General features: G+C 43.1%; 2 protein-coding genes across 6 annotated transcripts in view; both read right to left on the bottom strand.

Moving 5' to 3' along the window:
• Positions 1-16,876, bottom strand: part of als2b (alsin Rho guanine nucleotide exchange factor ALS2 b) — a 29,238-nt gene extending 12,362 nt beyond the window's left edge. Inside the window, exons 1-24 of one of the 5 annotated variants that reach the window (XM_052057814.1) lie at positions 16,549-16,876; positions 16,261-16,364; positions 15,149-15,294; positions 14,100-15,076; positions 12,561-12,942; positions 11,499-11,673; positions 11,320-11,416; positions 10,169-10,246; positions 9,880-10,092; positions 9,387-9,558; positions 9,119-9,308; positions 8,943-9,008; positions 7,725-7,887; positions 6,966-7,097; positions 5,020-5,148; positions 4,890-4,913; positions 4,281-4,351; positions 4,063-4,132; positions 3,804-3,976; positions 3,675-3,740; positions 3,506-3,604; positions 3,175-3,339; positions 2,950-3,061; positions 1,941-2,018 (exon numbers count right to left, since the gene is read on the bottom strand). In XM_052057814.1, the coding sequence (XP_051913774.1) occupies positions 1,941-2,018; positions 2,950-3,061; positions 3,175-3,339; positions 3,506-3,604; positions 3,675-3,740; positions 3,804-3,976; positions 4,063-4,132; positions 4,281-4,351; positions 4,890-4,913; positions 5,020-5,148; positions 6,966-7,097; positions 7,725-7,887; positions 8,943-9,008; positions 9,119-9,308; positions 9,387-9,558; positions 9,880-10,092; positions 10,169-10,246; positions 11,320-11,416; positions 11,499-11,673; positions 12,561-12,942; positions 14,100-15,076; positions 15,149-15,294; positions 16,261-16,280 (3,798 nt within the window). In that variant the 5' untranslated portion in view covers positions 16,281-16,364; positions 16,549-16,876. The remainder of the gene's footprint in view (positions 1-1,940; positions 2,019-2,949; positions 3,062-3,174; positions 3,340-3,505; positions 3,605-3,674; positions 3,741-3,803; positions 3,977-4,062; positions 4,133-4,280; positions 4,352-4,889; positions 4,914-5,019; positions 5,149-6,965; positions 7,098-7,724; positions 7,888-8,942; positions 9,009-9,118; positions 9,309-9,386; positions 9,559-9,879; positions 10,093-10,168; positions 10,247-11,319; positions 11,417-11,498; positions 11,674-12,560; positions 12,943-14,099; positions 15,077-15,148; positions 15,295-16,260; positions 16,365-16,548) is intronic. The other 4 variants (XM_052057815.1, XM_052057816.1, XM_052057817.1 and 1 more) reach the window with 4 other exon arrangements.
• A 4,480-nt stretch (positions 16,877-21,356) lies between these two features.
• Positions 21,357-25,104, bottom strand: zgc:113142 (uncharacterized protein LOC503524 homolog; the record flags this gene model as incomplete). Its single annotated transcript, XM_052059661.1, has 5 exons — positions 21,357-22,280; positions 22,939-23,072; positions 23,144-23,296; positions 23,398-23,824; positions 25,015-25,104. Coding segments are annotated over 5 exons (1,167 nt in total), but the record flags the coding sequence as incomplete, so codon positions are not given.
• Positions 25,105-25,569: the final 465 nt, after the last annotated feature.

Below are 25,569 nucleotides of genomic sequence, written 5' to 3'. Positions count from 1 at the left end.
CCAAGTCCACAAAACACATGTACACTGGTTGGGCGAATTCCCACATACCCTCAAGGACCCTGCTAAGGGTGTAGAGCTGGTCCACTGTTCCACGGCCGGGACGAAAACCACACTGCTCCTCCTCAATCTGAGGCTCGACTTCCCGACGGACCCTCCTCTCCAGCACCCCTGAATAGACCTTACCAGGGAGGCTGAGGAGTGTGATCCCTCTGTAGTTGGAACACACCCTCCGGTCCCCCTTTTTAAAAAGAGGGACTACCACCCCGGTCTGCCAATCCAGGGGCACTCTCCCTGTTGACCACGCGATGTTGCAGAGGCGTGTCAACCAGGACAGCCCCACAACATCCAGAGCCTTGAGGAACTCCGGGCGGATCTCATCCACCCCTGGGGCCTTGCCACCGAGGAGCTTTTTAACCACATCGGTGACTTCAACCACAGAGATAGGAGAGCCCACCTCAGAGTCCTCTGGCTCTGCTTCCTCCAAGGAAGGCGTGTTGGTGGAGTTGAGGAGGTCTTCGAAGTACTCTGCCCACCGGTTCACAACGTCCCGAGTCGAAGTCAGCAGCGCCCCATCCCCACTGTACACAGTGTTAGTGGTGCACTGCTTCCCCCTCCTGAGACGTCGGATGGTGGACCAGAATTTCCTCGAAGCCGTCCGGAAGTCGGCTTCCATGGCCTCACCGAACTCTTCCCACGCTCGGGTTTTTGCCTCGGCGACCACCGAAGCCGCGGTCCGCTTGGCCAGTCGATACCCGTCAGCTGCCTCTGGGGTCCCACAGGCCATAAAGGCTCGATAGGACTCCTTCTTCAGCTTGACGGCATCCCTTACTGCTGGTGTCCACATTGAGCCCGAGTGGACCATGTTCCGTGCCTCTATTGTTGAGGCGGCCAATCTGAGTTGTGGCCGTAAGGTGGTTGGTGCCTGTGTTGAAGGTACGGATAGAAAATAAGTTGGAGAATACGGCCTTCGAAACAGGAATGGATGAGGTGGGAAAGGCAAGAAATGAAAATTTGGTATGCAACATAAACCTTTCAGAGCAAAAGCTTGGTTTGGACAAACAAATAAGGAACAACCCTGGAGATACTCATTGATACCAAATTCATTATAACACTGTAAAACAGTTGTACAGAAATGCAGTAAAAAAAAAAAAAAGTAAGCACAAACATACACAGCAGCTGAGGTTAACTGAAACGACTGTTCAGGGATGCAAATTAGCTCTTAACTTTCCAGGAAGAAGTAGAAAATTGAATTACTAAAAGAAATAAAACTGTCTGAATGTTTAAATTTTCTAAAATTGAGTTATGACAAATAATTAACCTCAGATTACATTGCGCCTGCTTATTTTACCACATAAAAATTAGATAATAAAAATCTATTTTTCTTTAGGTTCAATACATTGCAATAATAATAATAATAATACATTTTATTTATAAGCGCCTTTCAAGACACCCAAGGACACTTTACAAAAAACACAAAACAATACGGGTTGAGCAGCGGCAGCCAAATAATATATACCGTAATATAGCACCAACATCATATAACACACATTTTTTTCAATATCATGGAGCAAATAGGTTAGGATAAATAGGAACCCCAAATTCTCTGGAATAAACATGAGATGCATCACACATGTGACCAAGTGGAAGCGTGTGGCCATACAAGAGGGAAACCGGATGGATTGTGAACTTTAGGAGACTGACAAAGTCAAGAAGAGAGATTAGAATAGGAATGCAGGGAAAAGACACGAGCAGAATAGGGGAAAGTGACACTGCACACAAAAAATATGAAAAAAGCGAGCATTTTAACCCGCAGTCGAGGTGCATCTCTACTAGATGAAGACAAACACAAAGCCCAAAGTCGGCTGTGACAGACGATGGCTCTCCCGCAACCATTGTGAGCATAAACATAAATAGAAAACAGATGGACACTTGGTAATCACCTTGCCATTAAGGGTCCAGTCATCAGAGAACTCTCCCTCGTATGTTGTATCGTCCTCAGACAGAAGGATTCCATTGCCCTGAAAGAAATAATTCCACACCTCACTCTGAATGCCATGTTTGTCTTAGTTGTTTTGTGTGTGTGTGTGCGTGTCGCAGGGGGTGGTGGTTGTGGGGTGGGGGGGTAGTTTGGGGTTATCGTTTGTAAGCCAGTTTTTATGAGCAAATTGTCTTCTTGCATTCATATAAGACCGAAAAGAACACATTTATCTAACTGTCAAGTTTCCTGAATATTGGTGATATGTTATGTATGCAAGACGAGCCTGTGGACACCGTGACGTCAATTTCAGTCGACAGTGGCAGTACAGGACAAAATAGCAGCTCTCTGACGCCGAGATGGATAAAAATGGGTGGATTATTGTGCTTAATTCTAATTCAATAATACTGATCAGAAAACGATGTTTCGACCATACGCTGAAGCACACCCAAAGATTTAACAGACCTTTAGATGTTTTTTTTGTAACTGTGCATTGTTTAGGAAATTGTAAATATCATATGATACAAAGTAGGAACGTTAAATCTTAGCAACAAAAATATAGTATGCACCCTTTGCTGGAAAAATGTGTTTTGATCCACCCAACCCTTTCCCACCGCAACTTCGGAACTCGGAGTGGGAGCACTAACCGTGCGTGATCGCCGTACCGTCAGGTACAGTGTTGCATACATCAAGTGTGTCGGGTTTGTGCCGAGGCCTAAGAGCCCATGAGTGAGGTGCGGATGATAAAAGATGTAGGTAGTGAGAACTTCCTCACATTGACTGAACAAAATTCCCGTACTGTATGTTGACCGCATGAGAGCGGGTGAGGGATAAGTTGAGTTTTCACTCTTGGAAGGGAGAGTCGTCCCGGACCTTCCCAATATTTTTATCGGTAAACGGTGTGACACGGTGGATACATTTTCACTGCATGGTAAAGGTGTGTTTTCTCCTCGTTCTCTCACTGTTTCTCTTACCATCATCTTATTGTCTTTGAAGGATCCTTCGTAGTAAAGGCCGAACTGCGTGACGACGACGCCGGTGCCTTGCCGCATGTTGTCCTGCCACATACCAATGTACTTCTCGCCTCTGATAGAGCGAACAGACACACACACACACACACACACACGCACACACACGCACATTTGGCAGTGTATTTAAGCAAGAATCTCCAGCACGTTCCGATGGATGCTGCAACGTACTTGGTGATGTCGTCAAAGACACCATAGCCAGTCTTCTTGTCGTGTACCCACTGGCCAATGAATACGCTGGGTGAGGAGGTGTTGAGTTTGCCACTGCGCAACATCCCATGGCCGTGGCGCAAGCCGTCCTGGTAAGATCCTTCATAGACCTCTGTGTTGGCATATCTGTGCAAAGTAAAAAGGGCCCGACCGATTAAGTGGCTGATATTAGCTCTTTTAAAATCTGCAATAATTCAGTGATTCTTTTCTTTCACTGCCGAGTATAACATCATAATATAAGACAAAGATCATGACATTCAAACATTCCCTCCTTGAAGCAGAACACGCCCACCTGTAAGTACCCACACCGTGCATTTTACCATCCTTCCAGTGACCTTGATAGTGATCGTTTTTGTTCAGGGTCTTGTTTGGAGCCACAAATTCACCAAAACTAAACAAAGAATAATATGGTGAGGACAAAATGTCCCATCTCATCCATGATCATGTTAACTCAAACTCACCCATCCTCCTGTCCATTTTTAAATGACCCTGTGTAAATCCTCCCATCAGGCCATTTTATCATGCCTCTGAAAAGAGCGACAATGCCAATCAACAATCTTGGAAAAAAATGAAAATTCAGCAAGTCCTACCTTCCGTGGGGCTTTCCGGCCAGCCAGCGGCCTTCATACGTGGCCTCTTTTAGCCGTCCGTCCTTGTAAAACGTGTAGGTGGAACTCCTACAAATGGGAGGCTCAAACTTTTGTCCCTCACCTAAGCCGAGGGCCTGAGCCACTGCTTGGTTGATGCAGCGGATCCACTTCGCCTGTCAAGTGAACACAGGAAAATGAGGACTTCCACGAGATCTTCATATACATCATCGCATGAACAGTCTTTACTTATTTCATCTACCTTCTCCAAGGCGGAACTCGCTAACAAGGTGAACATTTCTTCTGGTGTGATCAGCTTCAGTCCGTAACTCCTCAAAGACAATGGAACAAGTCACTGTATTATTTACATATGTCACATGTTCATCTGACAATAAAGTTGATCCAATCCAAATTCAGTCGGTGAAATGAAAACATCTTTGATCATAAATTGATTGATTGATTTCAAAAGAAGTCACTCACAGGCCAGTGTTGTCCTCCGGAACAGGCTCCACCCACAGCGTGGCCAAGGGGAAGACATGATGGGTGGAGAACTGTGGGACAGGAGGAGATGAAGGTCAGTCAGATGATAAGCATTATGAGTCGTGCCAAGTGGAAATGCTCCTTTAACTTCCAACAGATTCACATGACTGCTGTTGGTCAAGCTTTCATGCCCAAAGCTGACAGCAAGGTAGGGAAGGGAGGAATTGACGTTGGGCAGAGAAGGGAAAACGTGCCATTGCTTGGCCAAAGGGGGAGCACTCTAATCCCTTATCAGTAAACAAATAAAAGCTTGAATCAGTTGACATCGATTACGAACAGATTTTTTTTGTGTCATATGACTAAATATGGTCGACCTCACACAACCAATGTTTTGATTATGGAAGGTATGGAACAAGGGCTCTGTTCACAATTGTTTACGCTTGGCTGAGAATCGTTTGACAGGTCTTAGGAAAGAGTCTCAAGACACTATTTATTATGATCAGGTGTCCTTTAAACACACACCCCTTCCCAGGCAAAGTCAACAAAACCCCATCGTGTCCTCACATAATCAAACATATGCACAGTCATGACACAGAGCGTCATACTTACCAGGTTTTTACAAGGTGCCATGCCCTGAGAGCATGAGGGCAAGCACACACAAATGTTTGAAAAGACTAAAGGTTACAATAATTGAAAGAAAGGTCATGTGTATGCACATGTGTGTTTGTGCGGAGCTGACCTGTGCATGAACAAGAGCATCATTAAAAAGGATGAACCAGTTGACAGAGAACCTTCCAGCGTTCTGCAGCGTCAGAGCTTTGTTGCTGCTCTCGCAGATGAGGCGGCGGTGAGCCTTTCGTAGAGAGTCCTAACAATAACAAATTGAGGGGAAATAAATACAATTAACTCATTCAGTACCAGCCAATTCTGGACCAAGTCTGAAAAGATGTTTAAAAACGTCTTTGAGAGTGAATGAGTTCAATGAAAGACATGTATGTATGCATGATAGGTTCACTGACGTTTTCAAACTGCCCATGAGTGTGAAAGTGTGTGAATTGTTTGTCTATGTTAGTGGTTCTCAAATGTAAATGAAAAAAAAAATAACCAACAACCTAAAAACAAATCAATATCAAGCAAACAAAAAACAAGACACTTATCTGTACCAAGCTATCCATCCATCCATCCATTTTCTGAACCGCTTAATCCTCACTATGGTCGCGGGGGGTGCTGGAGCCTATCCCATGCTGGAGCCTATCCCAGCCGTCTTCGGGCAGTAGGCGGGGGACACCCTGGATCAGTTGCCAGCCAATCGCAGGGCACACAGAAACGAACAACCAGTCGCACTCACACTCACACCTAGGGACAATTTAGAGCGTCCAATCAGCCTACCATGCATGTTTTTGGAACGTGGGAGGAAACCGGAGCACCCGGAGAAAACCCACGCAGGCCCGGGGAGAACATGCAGACTCCACACAGGGAGATCGGAGCTGGAATCGAACCCGGTACCTCTGCACTGCGAAGCCGACATGCTAACCACTGGACTACCGGGCCGCCCCTGTACCAAGCTAATGATCAACAATAAAAAGCTATAGCATCATAGGCCTGAGTGCTTATCACAAATGAGGTTGGTATATTAAGATATTTTGTGATGTTTTCTTTAATCAATGTATATCTTGTCAGTGAAAAACTGCTTTGGGATGATTGCATGACTTGGTGACTTGCTTGCCTAAGCAACTTCAGAGATGGACTCTGGAGCCTGCTTTGACGACTTCAGAGATAAACTATTTAGCCTGCTTTGACGACTTCATAGTCTGCTTTGCTTGAATTGTCAAAACTTGATTGTGATCAATGCCACTTGATTACACAACAAACAGTGTGGCGTAGGGAGGGATGAGAATGGCCACTCACCCCTCCCGATGCACACACTTTAGAGGATAAAAGGAGGGGAGCGATGCTCCTCAGCAGAGTCTGCTGTGGGTTAGCGTACGAACGCCCAGCTCGTATTGAAGCTCACTCTGTTGAGGGTGTTGGCTCTCCACCCTAATGGCATACGGTAAGAGTATATCATCTTTAGCTTCATACAACTTGTTTGAACTATGTTATCATTTCTGTGTGGGACCAATAAAGTGCCTATTGTTGGTAGCCAGAAGTGTCTTGTCGTTATTTCTGAGTGCCTATCTCCGACGATCCTTTATAAAACTTGATATTCATTTAAATTGAGTATCAGAAGTGTTTCAAAACAGAGGTGCAGGAGAGTTTTATTCCTAAAATGTGTATTTAATATTATTGAATAATATTAGGGCAGCCTGGTGGACCAGTGGTTAGCGCGTCGACCTCACAGTGCAGAGGTACTGGATCCAATTCCAGCTCCGGCCTCCCTGTGTGGAGTTTGCATGTTCTCCTCGGGCCTGCGTGGGTTTTCTCTGAGTACTCCAGTTTCTTCCCACATTCCAAAGACATGCATCCGAGGTTAATGGAGCACTCTAAATTGTCCCTAGGTGTAATTATGAGTGCGATTGGCTGGCAACCGGTTCAGGGTGTCCCCGGCCTACTGCCCAAAGACGGCTGGCATAAGCTCCAGCACCCCCTATGACCCTTGTGAGGAGAAGCGGATCGAAAAATGGATGGATGGATGAATATTATTATAGAAACGTGGAAGTTACAACAAGAAACAGACTCGTTTACCGTCATCTTGCCAGGGAAGCCTTTCCAGAAGAGAAATGTGTATTCAGCTTCCTTCCTCTTTTTCTTCAGCACAAGATCCAAAGCTTCAAACTTGGAGCAGCTGTCTTGCAGTCGTTGGTAGTCGTTGGAGCACTGAGAAAACAAGCACAACCGGCAGGCAGACACAAGTTTCATCTTTAGACAAAATTTTTCAGGCCAGCAGTTTCCTCAGCTGAATATTGATAAAAAGGGTGATTATAAAGAAGAGTGTAGATAATTTAAGAGACTGTTGACCATGATCGATTGCCTCATTCACTGACCGTACGCTTTGCTTTATCGCTTCGGGTCTGCTCCATATGAATACATAAATACAGCTGAATGTTGTTTTGACCCTTTAATATTTAGAGAATATAATGTACTGGTACAATTTAGAGGCAAAAGGCAGATGCCAGGTCTTGCGTACCTCTCGCACCTATAAACATTTTTTCATGTTCAAGTTGATTTGCAAGTATTTATGACTATTTCGGGTACATCTGTGACATTGACAGATAATAATAATAATAATACATTTAATTTATAAGCGCCTTTCAAGACACCCAAGGACAATTTACAACAACAAAAAACACAAAACAATACGGGTTGAGCAGCGGGAGCCAAATGTACCAGTGATGAAACCTGCGGTCAGAGCAAAACTAGCAACTAAGGGTGAGCCACTCATGTGACAGGTAAATCGATTTCTGCGCGTCACTTAGTGTCGGGCGGTCCTAGGAGATGACCTACTACTTCAAAGCAGGTGGCCAGTTTGAGCAGCAGTCGTCCGTACTCCTGGAGATGAAGCATTGGGAGGCAGAAGAGCACTACTAGGAGGTCCGTTGTGGAGAGGTTCCCCTCACTGCACTCCGTCAACTTCTGGAGCAGCTCAGGACTCTTTCCAAATAAATCTCTTCAGAGACAACGAGAAGTTGTTCACAAAGAAATTAAGATAAGATATCCTTTATTTGTCCCACACTGGGGAAATTTACAGTCTACAGCAGCAAGATTGTGGGTAGAAAGAAATTGAACGAATCAGTCATCAATCGCACTCTTTATCTGTGAAATCCTGTTTTAGAGACCTCGTGAAAATAATACGCTGTCTATTCCACTTACGTAGGTGGAATGAGTTAAAAATAAAAACCATGTCAATTTGCTTGAACTTTGATTCGCATTCGAATGAATTTATGAAAAAACCTAAGATTCACAACTGTGACTTTTTTCTTGAATGAAGTACGTATAAAAACAGCAAAAACCAGACAATTTGAAACATGAGTGGTAATTAAGATTTTAAGCGAATTCAAATTTAATAGGCTTCAAGTTTAAAGTTAAAAAGAGATAAAAATGGACTTATCAAAATGTCACCATATTCAAACTACGAATCTACTTCACCAGCGCTTTCACAAAGACTCAATTCTTCAAGTGCATTGTTTATGACTTTTTCATCATGAAAAAAAAAATTTAATAAAACTAAACATTGTGTTTCGAATTATTTTAGGGTGACGCCGAAAAGACTTTTTGGAAATATTTTTTTCCCATCTCATCTGTTTTATTTAACAATGCTTCATTTTAATTATAATTTATGCCTTTACATTGTCTTTTGCTGATGTAACCAGTGAATTTCCCTGATGCTTATTTTATTCAGCTTAGATGGTTTTTACACTCCTTTCAGCAAGAACTGACATTGTTACAAGACTTCTTACTAAACACTATTTTTGGGACACACTGTATTACACCGCAAACATCATGTCACATCTGAACATTTTCATTTCAAGGATTCCTTACGACAATGTAATGACTCGATGACTAGATAATGATTGCGAAAGACAACCTTTACTTCCATCCTTTCCTTCATCCTTATACATACATGCATAACATTAACAGCCCTCCAAAACCTTCCCTCACGGTACTTCCAAAACTTCGCGCATAAGCGCTGTATGAAGAACCTAACTTAATGAATGTACTCACAGCGTGGGTTTAGTTAAGGTCAAGTAGCCTCCCATCACATGGAATTCATCCAAAGTGGAGCTGTATCTTCAAAGATGTGAGCACATTATTATGATTATTATTATGATTGTTAATATTTTGCATTTCAAGAACGGTCCTGATCAAGACTTTGTCGGTTTTTGATTATGAGCACTTACTCATTGTAGGAGTCCAGGAAGATTTCAGTGTGGTCGAGGATAAACAGACTTTTAATACTGCGGCTGCGCCGAAGGTTGACGGTGAGACTGACCGCATGCTGCCCAGTCAGATGGCATAAGTGCCCAAATTGACTGGCAAGAGTCCTGGTGAGCCTGAAGATCACTGGGCCAAGGGTGGTACTCAGAGAGTCTGCAAAATAAATACATGCAAATCATTAACCATGAAACGAGGGGGAAAAACTGTTTTCCCCGCACATGTCACTCTTACCAAGACCCAGCAAGGGGCTTATGACATGTGTCTTAATGCTACACAGTTTGCTGTAGAATTTCCTCTCAGCGGACGCCAGCTCATGGAGGCTGGCGATGAAGCCCATCACATTCTTGTCTGAGAGTGCCATACACTGCTGGCCACCGGCAAACACGCTGCTCACAAATCCTAACTGGGAAACGCAAGTGACAAGTGTTACAACCCCTGTGGTCAACAGATAATTTATATTCCGTAGCACCTTTAAAAATGTGTATTGACAAAGTGCTGGAACAGAAAACAATGGAACATTGGAACAGAAAACATAACTGGAACATTAAAAAAAATCCCAATAAGGGAACCAAGGTAACACAAGGACAAATCACCATGGTTTGTGGCCAGGAGGGCTGACGTAGGCTCGTTAAAAAAAAAAAAAAAAAAAAAGGAGATTTTGACAGTACAAAATACTAGTCTGAATTTAAAAAGTGACTTACAAGATCAAATATTTTATTCTTACATTCATGCAGAAGGGAAGCAGAACAGGCTGCTGTGTGTAGCCGTCAAATGAGTCCTTCTCCTCTCCCTCTTCCTGTTTGTTATGATCTCGGGTGCCTTCTTTCACTTGCTCTCCACTATAATAAATGATGGGCTGGATACAGTCTCCATCAGCAAGCAGTAGAGTGTGACGCTCACCGGCGCTCACATCCCACACCCGTATTCCCTCCGACAGCTATGGCAGGAGACAGAAGTGTGTGGTGACGGCTATGGATGAATAGGGATTTAGAAATAAAAAGTGGCTACTGCACCTTGGCGAGGCGAGGGACTGTGCTGGGAGACTCCATGTGGCCCAACTGACCGTGGCTATTACTTCCCCATGAAAATAACTTTAACACAGACAGAGACAAGTCAAGCGACATTTCGCCTTGATGTCACACATTCTTCAGGGTGGCAAAAGCCGATGGCATCACGAGTAATATGAGTCATATGACCAGTGTAAAGTGATTGAGAAAATGGCTTGAATGATGATTTTAGAATTCTCCAATACCGTGGTCCGAATGCGTGACGTGTCAGTTGAAAAGATATTCATAACATCAACAACAATTTGAAATAATGTAGTGTTTTTGTCTATTAATGATGGGATGAACAATTTGGATGGTATGCTTTCTTTTCAAATCTAATTCATCGATGTTGCAATTTTTTTTAAAAGGCAGATTAATCAATTGTTAAAGAAATTGTCAGTGAGCAGCACTAAAATTGAAAAATATGGGGCTAATCCATTGGACCATATCGGAATCGAAATCGGCGTGATTAGAACAGTCCTCGCATTAACCTTGATCATGATAGGTGTAGCCTTAAGACGAGTATTGGCGATATTCATTAATGAGCGTGACCTAAAACCACTGAGTGGCTCTTGGTGAGTCGTGTTGTTTGACTTACTATTCTTTGTCTGACTATGGTAAGTGGTGATGGTTACCCTGTTTATGAACAAAGAAGGTGATGATATGTGCTGAGAAGCCATTCATTTTATAAATACCTGTTATTATCACTGGGAAAAAAAAAGCGTACCGGTACTTCAATTTCGGTTGTACATCTTTAAAATATGGTCAACTGATCGAATTCTTTTCTTCACTTCTCATGAAATGATGTATGTTAGTTCAAAACATTCTAATCATGCCCAACTTATGTACAGGTCCGAATTCAGTAAATCCAAACGAAGTAAAGGATTCTTTTTTCAATGTACTGGTACATATTTATGATGGATTTATCAAGGTTTTTTTAATTTCATATTGTTAAAGGAAATCGACAACAAACTAAACCTTCTGTGGTGTACCTAGTGGCGTAACCCAAAATAACACATTTATTTTTATCTCTAGGTTGAGGCTTTCTGTTTGGGACCTAATGTTTACGAACATTCTGAAATGTCCTTTACACAGTCCAATAACAGCTTTTGACTGACCTGCGACTGGGCAGTGAGCGCAACGGAATGATGAGAGCCGGCGCCCACGCGCACCACCTCCTTACTATTCAAACTTTTGATGCAGAGTGGCTGTAATCTGCAAACATCACACTTTTGGTGTTATGCAGCAGTTTGCGCACATGAAAAATCTCAACATGCTCAACAGCAGCATTACCTACCTGTCTAGATTGTCGCCATGGCCTAGTTGACCATGTTCGCCATGACCCCAGCTCCACACCTCTGTTTGCAGGCAGGGCAGCACTTCTCGATCCGCTGGGGCCGCCATTCCGGATGACGTGAAGGATGCAGCGTCCGTCTTCGAACGCCCACCCTTACGTAGCAGTCGTGGGGACACTGCAGGTGTGCAGAAGCAAACTAGTGTTGTGACATACAGCTTTTGAATGACATGTACTCTTTCAAGGTGATTTCACAAAGAAATTGTAAAGACAATTCTCAAATTTGGAACTCCTTGGCTTGTATGCCAGACATCATGTTGGAAGGAAAGCAGGCACAACTGCGCACACAACCAATTCCATCCCTACAATGAAGCACTGGGTGGTACCATCATGTTGTGGAGATATTTTTCAGAGGAAGGAACTTCGACACTAGTCAGGATTGAGGGAAAGACAAATGTAGCAACGTAAAGAGACACCGTGAATGAAGAAAATATGCTCCAGAGTGCTAAAAACTTCAGTTTGAGGCCAAGGTTTATCTTCCAACGGGACAACAAACCCAAGCACAGCCAATGCAACAAAGGAGTGTCTTCAGGACAACTCTGTCAATGTCCTGGAATGGCCAGAGCCCAGTCTTAAATTCAAACATCGCTGGACGATCTGAAAACTCCCCATTTGACCTGATGACGCTTGAGAGATGCTCCAAAGATGAGTATGCAAAACTACCCAAAGATATGTGTGTCAAGCTTCTGGTGTCATATTCAAAATGCATTTTTAAATCATACCTAAGCGTACAACTGCAACTGGCAGTGAATGATATAAAAGTAAGATGCTTCATATATTCTGGGACTCTTTCTCATGAAATGGAATAAAATATGTAGCATAATGAACAAAGATGAACAGTGGGTGAAAAAAAAAGAAAGGTCTGAACCATTTAATGCGAGTCCAAGAAAAAAAAAGATTGTACATCTCGTGGCTGTTTAATGGATGCAACTTGACAACAACATAATAAAGTATGACAAAAGCATGCACTTGACGCCAATATGCATGGGCACGAGGCGTACTTACACAGCAGCCCATAGGAGGAGGATAAGAGATGAACAGCGTATCTACCCTGTGAGAGGAGTCCCGGGAGCGACAGGCGACGATGCAGGCGTTCCGCCTCCTCCTCATGGATGTCGCCAGTACTGCAACTCTTTTTAGCCTGTACAGAGTCTTCCTCTCGGACAGGTTCAGTGGTGTTCTCACCCGCTCTGGGATCAGCCGCCATTTGCCTTACTGGCCCGGCTGATCTCAATGCTCCAGTGGGTAGGTACATGTTCATCATTTTTTTGAGGGACAACGCCTCATAGGTGGAGGCAACCCTTTCACCAACAGCTGAAGCGCATGAGGCAACCAGGTTGTTGAGGGGATTGTTGGAGGAGGCGCTGATGAGCCCGGCTGCTGAGGGCTAAAACAGACAAAAGACAGTTGGGTATATCAGCAAAGCAGGAATGTCTGTCGGAAAACATGGATTATACAATAATCATTCTTTCATTTTCCACTTCTTATCCTGTTCACCTCTTATCTGACTATGAGTGAGAGGTGGGGTATGCTCTGGAGTGGTTGTCAGTAATTCATAAGCCACACATTAGAATAGTTTAGAGCACAGGTGTCAAACTCAAGGCCCGGGGGCCAGATCTGGCCCGCCATAGCATTTTATGTGGCCCGCGAAAGCCAATCAAAGATGACAACTTCCATGATGTTTGCTAAAATGCATTCCAAATTTTCAAATTCCCATATGAAAAAAAGAATGTACGCTTTTCTTGTGAGCAAACCCCTCATTGGAGTTACTAAAACAATAGTTGAATAAACCATTATTCTTGACTTATTCACAGGGTTTCACAGTCATAACGGCCCTCCAAGGGAAACGGTAACTACAATGTGGCCCGCAACAAAATTGAGTTTGACAGAGTCTCTGATTAATAGAACGTACTGGCGATGATGTGGAATGTGGAACGAAAACAAAAATCTGATTTATCTTTTTTTTTCTAATAGAATTGAATGGTTGACTACAAGGGTGTGGGCAGTCAAGTCGTTAGTGCGTCAACCTCACAGTGCAGAGGTACCGGGTTCGATTCCAGCTGCGGCATTCCTGTGTGTAATTTGCATGTTCTCCCTGTGCCTGCGTGGGTTTATTCAGGGTACTCCGATTTCCTCCCACATTCCAAAAACATGCACAGCAGGTAGATTGAACACTCAAAATTGTCACTAGGTGTGAGTGTGAGTGCGGGTGGTTGTTCCTCTCTGTGTGTTCTGCAATTTGCTGGCAACGGGTTCAGGGTGTCCCCCGCCTACTACCCGAAGACAGCTGAGATAGGCTCCAGCATGCCTCGCGACCCCTGTGAGGATAAAGTGGATCAGAAAATGGATGGATGGATGGATGGATGGATTAAACAAGTGTGTTTAGTGATTGGCTTCCAGACCAGGGTGTAGTCTGCATTTTCCCAAAGTGAGCTGGGATGAGGTCCTTTAAAACTCTAATGAGGATAAATTGTTTAAAAACAGGATGGACTTGAAATATCCATCCATAATCTGAAATGTGTGTTTTGTAATTGCAAAACTCACCAGAAGGGTGTGCAGTCCTCCAATTGTCACCTTTGGTGTTTTTTCTGCCTGAGTGCTATCTGAGAGCTTCTTCAGGTACTCTTTGACCGCCTGCTCATCTGGATAAGGTGAAGATTTGGCACTTGGGGCCCCGCTAGACTTCGTATCCGAGAGGTCAAAGTCTGAAGCAGGCAGTTCCTGCGCAGCCAGCGATGACTCTTGAGTCTCGACATTTTCAAATTGTGTGGGGTCACTGTTATTTACAGGTACCGGAGACACCGATTGAGGAGGTGGCGTAGAGGTTTTGGAAGAAAGGGCAGGCTCTGATGGAGACAACTTAAGCGTGGAATTTGTAGAAGGTGTTTTCAGCTTCTCATCGTCCTCAGGCTGCTCTAAGTAAGGTAGGCATTGGTGACTGTCAGAGATGATGACGTGATCCTCTTTGTCCATCATGGTGTATAACAGCTGTTTACACTGCCCGCATTTGTCTGCAGGGGGCCGTTGGGTGTCCTGGGGGCCCAGACAGCGCACGAGAGCCAGGCTGTGCTTAGCCCCACAGGCCACTTGAAGTACACACCTCCCTGCTAGGAGCTCAACCTTTTGTGGTTTTGAGACAGGAAAGACTGTGGCGCTGAGGCCCAGCTGGCAACCGCTGCCCCAAGCCCACACTTCGTGCTGGACAGAGAGTGCCAAGGTGTGCTGCTCCCCACAGGCGAGCTCCTTTACAGGTACCGTCGACAAAGAGGAGTCAGAGTCTGCCAACGCAATTGGAGTTGGGTTGGGGACAAGGCTGAGCCCCGACAAACCACACTGTCCGTCAGTGTTGTCGCCCCACATGTGGACGCCGCCATCCTCTGTCACTGCCCCACTATGGAAGCTTCCGGCAGCCACGGCGATAACTCGCTGCCCACTGAGTGCACTCTCCAAAGTGGGCGCCAGAAACTGTGCCACTTGACTTTGCTTCCATGGACAGTGCCCAAAAGTAAACACCTGACCACCTGATTGTACACAACAAGAACTTTCAAAACAGGGGCATGCATTTTAAATACTGCAAACAGCCCAACGCTTACCTTCCACCAGTAAAGCTCCATGATTTCTACCCAGAGCGACCTGGAGAACAGAATGGGGAAGAAGCAGTTTCTCGGGGGCCACACTATAAGAGTAGCCCTTCCAGATGTGGAGCAGGCCTCGCCCTCCGCCATCATCATTTCCAGAGCTGCGAGATCAAGGAGAATATGGAGTAATGCTTGAGCTCACATAAATTTCTAACTAACAGTTTTTAGAAGGAGGATTGCAAAATCCCTCATATTTTCTAGGGTGGAAACTTTGCTGGAGGGATTAAAATGAATTCATCAAAATTGTCGTGAATAAAGAAGGAATTTACTAAATTGAAGTTTGTTTCTTCACAGGGAACCGAGATGAAGATGAGGAAATGATGTCTCATCATAATCTTGATTTAATTTCCCGGTAAGTACAGTTGAATGTGTACAAGCACTGTATCATATGCACACATAATTCAATAGTCTAGACTGCTTACAAGGGAGAGAGGCTCTTTTTATTTAAGTCCCATTTATTTCAATGGGACTTTTTGGATGGATTCATTCAGTGGGATTAATAATATTTAACTTAACACTGTTGTTTTTGTTCTTCATTGAAATCAGTGATTGTTCACAGAAGCATCACAAACAGGTTGACGGGGAGCTCAAATCAACACAAATGGCTGAAAGTTCAACTTTAAAAAAATTATTCCCCAGATGGGTTCTGGGGAATAATGAGAAACCTTGAGAAAATTGTCAAACAAAACAGTCTCCGTTTTGTTTGAAACTATAGCTTTCATGGTTATATGAATTATAATGTGTGACACCACATATTCATAGGAATATGAACTATTGTGGTTTGGCCTTTTAAATGGATGTATATTTTACATTTTATATTGTATTGCAATGTTGTGGAAGCGCCCAATAACCGTTGTACATAGTACTGTATATGCATCACATCAGCTGGAAATTTAGTGACTGCATTATCCCAGCCAAATGAATATCTATTTATTATTATTAATATGTTCGCTCATCTTTACCAACAATATACAACTATTTTTATTGGGATATTATTTTACCGCAGTTGGCCGAGGGTGGTCACATGGTGATCACAAGCCAGCAAATAGCACATTAATCCTCCTTACCCCCTCCGCTGGCTTTCCATCCGTCGCCTTTATTTCTCCATGTGTGTGTCATTGAAAAAAAAACTCCGTCGCTGCACGTCAACCCGTTCAAACGCGTTGACGGTCTGTGGGCGAGGAGAAAATGTAACGCGTCAGTTCCACTCCTAAAGCAAACACGCACTCTTACGTCGAGCAGGTGTTATCCTGTCATCCACATCATCATCATGATCAGAAACATGTTAGCAACTGGAGTAGACTACCACGCGCGAATTCATCAAAATAAAATCGCAAAAACACGCTCACGGATACCTTGTCACATCGCAAACGTGATCCTCAGCAGCTCGTTGTTTTATTCATGGTTTATTTCTTCATGGTTTATGTTGAACCGGTAAGCGTTCGTGTAGAAGGCAGAAGATAAGCTAACGTGTCTGATTGGCAGCAAGGAAGACTCGTCTGTTGACAAGGCCAACGTCAAAGATCGTATATGTCTGAATCTACTCTTCTCTGAAAGAACGGTCCGAAGAAGTAGTATTATGTACAGTAACACTGATAGGACAACAATTGTATCCATTTACATTTTAAACCCTAAATATAATATTCATACAGACATTCATTATCATGGCATTGTTTTTCTGTGTTAAAACCTTGACCGCCTAAACAACAAACGCAAAACTAAATGCAGAGTGAGACTGCAGCCAACGCTGTTATCCTTTCCAAATACGGAAGCCGAAGAAACACAGGAAAATGTGCCCTGATAATGCAGCAACGTCTTCAATTCAATATCTTTTGTGAATTCAAAACATCGCAAACACGAACAACAGAAAACACTGCTAAGAAGCCAATATATGTTTTCCATAGAAAGAGTCAAGGCAAGTAAGGTCAACAGTATTTATAGAGCACTTTCAAACAGCCATCGCTGCATACAAAGTGTTGTACATGGAGCAATTTAACATACACAATAAACAGTAAGACAAATTGGTAATAAAGGCGGTAGAAAGCACCAAACAGTAAAATCAAGAACAAATCTAAGTCATGCTGAGTCGAATGCCAAAAAAAACAAGTTAGTTTTGAGGAGGGCTTTGAAGATGGGCAGTGAGGAGGCTTGCCGAATGTTCAGTGGGAGGTCATTCCAGAGAGAGGGACCAGCAACAGAAAAGGCTCGATCCCCTCTGAGCCTCAGTTTAGTTCTTGGTACTTCTAATAATGTCTGGTCCACAGACCTGAGGCGCCGGGCAGGTGTGTAGGGGCGGATGAGCTCAGAGAAGTAAGGTGGCGCAAGATGGTTGTTGGGGGGATGTTTGGCAGAATCCCCAAAACAAACTGGTGGAGGGGGGGAATTAAACAATATTGAAATGAAATACGAAAACAAACCAGAAAATTGCAAAACCACGGCACGGTGAACTGCAAACATGCATCGACTGTGGTTTTAAGGTGTAATTTCGCTTTCACCACGTCATGACACACACACACCATGTTTGCACTTACAGCAGGTCCAACACTGCCTTAACTACAACATGAGTAGGCCTAATATTTTATTTTTTGCAACTTTTGAGTGATATGCAGAGAAACAGCGTACCTCAATAATACAATTTTGAGTGAGTTGATTTTTTGTGAAAACATGCACACAATAAGTTCAGGCACTTAATAGTGGTTTCTTGTTCAGCAGTTTTGTGCTGTCCTTGAGTCACTTTCTTACCTCTTTGTGCTGGAAATAAAATCCTACTGTGTGTTTACTTTGTTGTTTGTTTCAAACATTTTATGGTTAGGTTTGCCTGCTACCCTTGTGAGGATAAGCGGGTCAGATAATGGATGGATAAATGAAAAAAAACTTCATTCATTCATTCATCTTCCGTACCACTTGATCCTCACTAGGGTCGCGGGGGGTGCTGGAGCCCATCCCAGCCGTCTCCGGGCAGTAGGCGGGGGACATTAAATCACACATTTAGTTGGAGTAATACAAGGGGATTATTAGATGTGCAGAGGTACCGGGTTCGATTCCAGCTCCGGCCTCCCTGTGTGGAGTTTGCATGTTCTCCCCGGGCCTGCGTGGGTTTTCTCCGGGTGCTCCGGTTTCCTCCCACATTCCAAAAACATGCGTGGCAGGCTGATTGAACACTCTAAATTGTCCCTAGGTGTGAGTGTGAGTGCGAATGGTTGTTCGTTTCTGTGTGCTCTGCGATTGGCTGGCAACCGATTCAGGGTGTCCCCCGCCTACTGCCCGAAGACAGCTGGGATGGACTCCAGCACCCCCGCGACCCTAGTGAGGATCAAGCGGCTCGGAAGATGAATGAATGAATGAATGAATGAATGAATGAATGAATGAATGAATGAATGAATGATTATTAGATGTGTAGCCATTTTTTAAATCAATCAAGTCTGTAACGTTCCGGAATTATCCGGATAAAAATGGATCCCACAAACATAAACAGGGATAACATTATGGTACGAAAATGTTTATGAACAAAACGCAAGACTGACAAAGTACAAATAATGATGCTGGTCAAACATCCATTCATCCAACCATCCATTTTTTGATCCTCTTATCCTTACAAGGGTCGCGGGATGTGCTGTAGCCTATTCCAGCTGTCTTTGGGCAGTAGACGGGGGACACCCTAAACTGGTTGCCAGACAATCCCAGGGCTCATGTAGACGTGCCACCAGCTGGAGACCAACAGAATGGAATCATGACAAAGTCAGCTATAATAGTTGTTAAATTATTGTTTGTGTGTAAACAGGGTAATGAAATGATTGCAAACGTTATTTATTACACATAACAATTTGACATTTTGATACAGATTTTAGCTAGGATCATGTAAGTTGACACATATGATTTCCCGGGCCACATAAAATGATGTGGCCATCAGATCTGGCTCCAGGGCCTTGAGTTTGACACCTGTGCTTTAGACAAATAAGTCTAACAATAACTCTACATTCCAGGACAAAGAGGTGGAGCTATATCATACTCCAAAAATATAAACAATACAGTTTTTACCCTGTTTAGGTTTATTTATATGCTTCATTATAGATAATTTTATTGAAAATGTACCAAACTCAATTTAAGTTGGACACGAAAATCCAGAAGCCACTCAAGTCATTCAACATCACCTGAGACTGCAGATCAGCACGACATGAATTGAATGAATGTGCTCTTTCTATCACTGTTCCCACAATGAGTGTTGTCTGTTTCCTTAAGAAAAAAAGCACATTTCTTGGTAGCTGATTTCTTTGGTAAACCCTGCCTCTTGGAATATATCATCCATTTCCAAGACTGACGACGTTTTGATTTTGTTTATCCTTCTGGTCTGCCTCCAGTAATTTGGGGCCACTGAGTAAAAGCACTTCCCAGAGAGAGAGGAGGCTTCGGGAAAGCATCACAGCTTCTCTTGTAAATTAGATGTTTTAAAATTCACTTCTGATGCAACTGGTGAGACCAGGTTATGTTTTAATTTCGGAAAGCAACCTGGACTGGGAATCACCAGATATTCTCCTTAAACTGATTATTACAAGATTTATTTTCACAGACTGTACATTATCAAGAGCATGTTGAAATCAATATTTTTATAATCAAATGACCAAAACATAAAATCAATGCTAGAAAATACATAAGGGAATTAATCTCAACTAAACTAACGAAACCGTTCCACTGGTCCCACTGTTCATGTTGCATGGGGCAACAATACTTTATTTTCAAGGCCCTGGGCAGATGACATGGTGTCCCAAAGAGCTGTAGTTTCCCGACTTTTTTGGCTTGTGTGTCACCTCATACATGTGGAAGGTTCTCCAAAAGGCTAACAGATCACAAGTGATTATTAAATGAAAATCATTTAAATTTTGTTTCCTTTATTTTCAACGTTTGATTCTAAGGTATTGTCATCTTTTTAACTCAAACAAAAATATGTAGGAGCAGCTACGCCACAGGTTACTGATCTGGGAAAAATTCTGTTTCCACAAAGCGCCCTGCAATGTGCTCACATACCTCTAAAGGACGCATTCCCCCGTTTGGGAAACACTGAAAATGAGGATGAAATCCATCCATTTTCTGACCCGCTTATCCTCACAAGGACCACGGAGGGTGCTGGAGCCTATCCCAGCTGTCTTCAGGCAGTAGGCGGGGGACACCCTGAACTGGTTGCCAGCCAATCGCAGGAGGATGAAATCTGATTGGACAAAAAATAAATAAAAATTCAACATCTACATTTACTGGAGGCAGTACAGTCAAACGATATGCTCCAAACTGAAGAAAATATAGACAGGTGGAAATAATACTTTAATACAATTTCAGTTAACAAAGAATTTGAATTTTTAAATTGTGGTCAGTGCAGAGAAGGCGTTCCTGCTCCTAAATGGTGGCATTTTGCTCTTAAAATTTGAGGCAATGCAAGTACATTTTTCATTTCATTGTGCCCATCAAACCACACATTTTTCATTTAAAAAGTACATATATATGTATATTCTTGAATGTTTTGTTGCTGACATTGTCTGCTCCATAGTTCGGCCCATTCATCGGTAATATAGTGAAAATGAGTGGAGTGAACCTTTATTTCACAGGTTGATTAATGATTACAGTGTGTTGCCTTAAATTTTTGTAGTTATAACCCAAGATTTTCACATTAGTAGAAATTGTCATCTTAGGGGGGGGGGGGGGGGGAGAGCCCGACCCTGCCCTACCCCCCATGCCACTGACCAAGCATAAGGTTCAGTGTAAAAACGTCTTAGCTAAACTCGCTATTTCATGTCGAAAATGCATAGCTGAGGTTGTTCAATGGGTGTCTAGCAGGCTGAAACATTCTGGTCCATCTCCAAAACATGTCTACTTTTTGTCATAGAAAAGATTCAGAACATCCATTTGTTTTCTGGAGCAGTGCTGGGGTACCATTCTTCCCTCAATTATTTTTTTACACTTACGTCAGGAGAACAAATATCTGAGATGTGCTTTGGTTTAAAGTTTATTTTAAAAAACATCAGCCCAAAAAAACCTCCTGTACTCATACGACACAATGAATGGAGGTTTTCTTGCTTTTTCTGAGATGTGGTGCACTGTCACGGTGAATGGAAGGAGTGTCATTTTTCAGATTTTGTCAGGAAGCAGCTGAGTTATTGAGAAAAAAAAACTGAACCACACGAGTTCCAGTAATTTTATTTGCTTCTGCAAAGTTAGAGTATCACAAGAGCAGGGTGTCAAATTGGTTGAACGGAAACACTTTCTTGTAATAAGTATACCGGACAAAGCATTCAAAAATTATTGCAATACATAGAAAAATACACGTCGCTGGTAATACAGCCATTTGATTACACTCTCTTGCCCCAAGTGAAAAATGCTAATGTATATTTTTATAAAATACATAAGATAGTATACACATTTTGCCATCTTGCTCAAGAGAACCATGGCCATTCTTTGTCAATTGAATACAGTTGACCCTCCACTCAAGGTATGAACAGACCATAGAAATGAAATGAACATTCACTCAGTGTTCTTGAGATTAAGGGCTTTTTTTCCTCGTGTTGTGCAGTGAAATCCCCTTTGCCAAAGTCTCCGAAATTACTCTTTCCTCTCTTGCGCACCCTAATTCTGTGACATAATCTTAAGAAGTTTGCTACCAAAGCTTCATGACATGGAGCTGAGAGTATATGTCATGTCATGGTGAACGAATAAAGAAGGGGGGCGGGGGCTTACCCTTCTAACTATACAACATTTCTTTTCTTTTAGCATAGATGGAGCTGAGAGAAAACACAGAGTCAGTGAAAGCAGTGGGGAGAAAAGGGTAGAGTTGGAAGAACACCCGATCCATGGCTGAGACTACCAAGTATCGACGTTTTGGGTGGGGGGCCGTTAGCGCGTGCAGCATGGCAGCAATGACTTTGTCTGCATTGGTGAACCCCATCTTGCATGTGTAGACAAAGTACTCGATGGCTAACTCAATGTAGTCTCGGTTGAAGACTTGCTTACGCTCATCATCGAACTTACTCCAAATGTCGGATAGGGTCTTCATCTTTACAATGTTGGTGGCTTGGCCGAAGTTACCTGGCTGAATGATGCTAACCTGAGAGGGGAAACAAGGTTCAAATTTAAATTTGTCTTGGAGCAAGGGACAGCATCATGCATTAATACAAACATACATCAACATCATCCTGTGTATAAAATGCCCCGTTCACATTTCATTGGTGCAATAATAGCTTTTGACATCCCTATTCATCCATATCCTATCCTTGTTCATGTTCATGATAAGCTTAATAAATCGAGGAACGTCCCAGGTCTTGTACCCGTTATCTTTTCATCGCGGTATCTTGCATTTCTTGGCCTGATATTACTTGTTCAGTTCAGTATTCATACAGTGGAGCTGATGATTTTCTTTATGGTTCTTTCACTGCCTGGTCAAACTTTTCCTGAGGGGTGTTTGGAGATGTGCACAAATCCCATTACCTGGCAGCGGTGTTTTTAATTTAACTGCGAGGTTACTCAAACAGCTGTCAATGCAATAACCCAAATCTTAACCCAAGTTGCCTTCTCAGATTTCAAATGGCTGTCATTTACCACAAAAACACCGCAAAGAGAAAAGTAGAACTCATGTTAATTCACGCTGGTTTTCCCACGGGTTTAATGCACTAAAGACAAGCCTTTGTGGAAATAAGAACTTTCACATACATCATGCTTCCCTCAACATCGCATGGTTTATTTGCGGTTCTGTTTCGTCAAAGTACCTTCACACCAAAGCTGTCCATTTCCACCCGTAAGCAGTCTGCAAATGCTTCCAGTCCTCGTTTGGACACGCTGTATGTTGCCATGTTCAGGCAGTTGAAGAAAGAGAATATGCTCGACACGAAGACCATCCTGCCTGCGGCAGTCAGGATGAACAATAAATGACCAAGTACGCAAGGGAAATGTCAAAGATGGTTTGCGCGTTACCTTTGGCAGCACGCACCAAAGGCAGGAAGGCCACAGTCATCCTGATGCACCCAAAGAGGTTGATGTCCACCATGTGGCGGAAGTCTTCAATTGTGCTCCATTCAATCTCACCCCAGTCCGAGATGCCAGCGTTGTTCACCACTGCCCACAGACCTGCGGACAAGCAGAAACCGTGGTCTTGGAACAGCTCTTTGACACGCACCATTTCAAGATTCAATAAGTTACAAATAAATACTCGTGTTTTCTGTTCTCACCGTTTTCCGGCAGGTTCTCCTTGACAGTCTTCTTTGCCTGCTGCACATCCTCATTACTGGTTACGTCCAGTTTGAGGATTTTTAAATTACTGGAGCTCTCTTTGGCCAGGCTCTGGGCACCCATTCCCTGCGGAAACAAGCACCCGGCAAAGACCACAAAACCCTTGTGGTCCAAGCTTCGAGCCAGCTCGTAGCCAAAACCGCTGTCACAGCCAGTTATCAGCACAGCGGAGCCATGACCATCCACTGGAGAACCGCAGTACCGGCGAGAATAAAGTTTACCAAAGGCAAGGAGAAACACGGCCAAGAAGGGGATGATGCAGAGGACTTGCTCGGTGGAAAAAAAGGAATTCATGTTGGCGATGCGTCTGTGAGTTACTCTTCTGCGAAGTATCTGCTGGTGGAGCCCATCAGCCGGTTCTTTATACTGATGTGAATATTAAGATGACACAATTTGTTCAGGTCTGCATGTGACTTCAAAGCCTCATTGACGACATAATTCTTTTAATCGGTATGGCATGTCGAATCAGTCATCGTCCTCAACACACCTTCATCACAGACTCCATTACATCGAGTACATCAGCAGTTATTTATTTTCCTCAATTTTTTTCAGAATTGGATTTCGTGAAAGTCAAGCATTCACATTGATAAATGCACTCAAGAGCAAAACAAGTAGCTAATTTTTCAGCATGATTGTTTTCATACAAAAACCCTCCAAAGAGACCACACTGTCTAGCTGTATGTTGGGGTCGGGGTCATTGGGCTATGTAACGACCAGGGGTTCCAAGTCCTTCTGGAAACACGACTCCACTGTCCTTGACAAAAGCACTGATACCCTGAACTGCATCCCCCCGCTCCTGTGGGTGCCACTAGCAGTGTGTGTTCTTCGTCATGTGTCAAATGCAGTGGTTACATTTTCATGTATGCCTGTGTACATGACAAATAAAATGACATTTAAACAGAAGAAAAAAAATCATTCTCTTCATCTTTATGGAGGCTATTTAAATGACCTACAGAATCGGAGAAAAGGATTGCAATTATAAAATAGAAACATATACCGATACTCCTAATTTCTGGGGCAGGGCAATTTATTGATACCAAACTTGCGCAACAAAATTGACCGTATGCACATTTCTGGGCCAGATAGAAAACTAAGCAATGTAGTTTAAAAAGCCATAAACTGATACACTGATGCAAATTATATCATTCTAGACCTAGAACTCCGCTCCCGTTTTCTGAAAAACGTTTCATGAGGTTAAATGTCTGTCAGCATGCATGCGCACACGCATCTGTTAGCGAGACAATAGAAGCATTAGAATATTAACACATAGACTTTGCATTATTACTTGATTCTCTCATTCCAATCAAGAACGACGGTGGCCGGTCTACTGTTTGACCACCTGTAACGTTCCCTAGCTCAAAAAAAACAAAACAAAACAAAACAAAAACATTCAGCCAACTTCTACCTAGCAAACGACTAAACAGTAAATGCAACCAAAAAGCAGCTTGGAATTGATAATCAAATCCAGGCCCAGAAGGGAAAAACCCTGCCACAGTTGGGCCATAGGTACAGGTGCTCCACAGGTGCTTCTATTCAACCGGCAGGTGCACATTTACCTGTGAAACACCTGTGGCGAAAAACTGGCAGGGTTTGATCTTTCTTGGCCTGGAATTGTTGGTATTGGGTGGTAGAAGACGAGAAATTTGTCACACATCCTGGCAACAGCAAGGTCCACTTACAAATTGACTCAAAGAAAGTTCCGGTACACGCGGCTCGACTGAAAGCGGACAGATTCTGCTTGAGTCAGGCTAAAAAACAGAGGTGGGAGGAGTGAAGAATTGGATCACACCATTCAGGTAAAAAAGGGGAGGGTGGATACTGCATTTATGTTAGAATTTTCTTGTCAAAGTATTGTTTCCACACCATTCAGGTAAAAAAGGGGAGGGTGGATACAGCATTTGTTATAATTTTCTTGTCAAAGTATTATGTTTCAACTAAGTATTCTGTTTTTTAAACACATTTCTAGTGTGTTAATCAAATAATAAATAAATAAATAGATTGGGTCCGCTTGGGGCAGTCCCTTTCGTGGTGCTTCAGCACTCCCCAAAATGGCCTAACCACACCTATACAGAAAATAACTCACAACCCCGCCAAAAAATTTTTAAATTTTT

This window comes from Hippocampus zosterae, chromosome 2 (genome assembly GCF_025434085.1).
Source record: "Hippocampus zosterae strain Florida chromosome 2, ASM2543408v3, whole genome shotgun sequence".
NCBI classification, from domain to species: domain Eukaryota; kingdom Metazoa; phylum Chordata; class Actinopteri; order Syngnathiformes; family Syngnathidae; genus Hippocampus; species Hippocampus zosterae.
The sequence above is the reverse complement of the archived record's forward strand: the minus strand, read 5'-3'. Positions and strand labels throughout refer to the sequence as shown.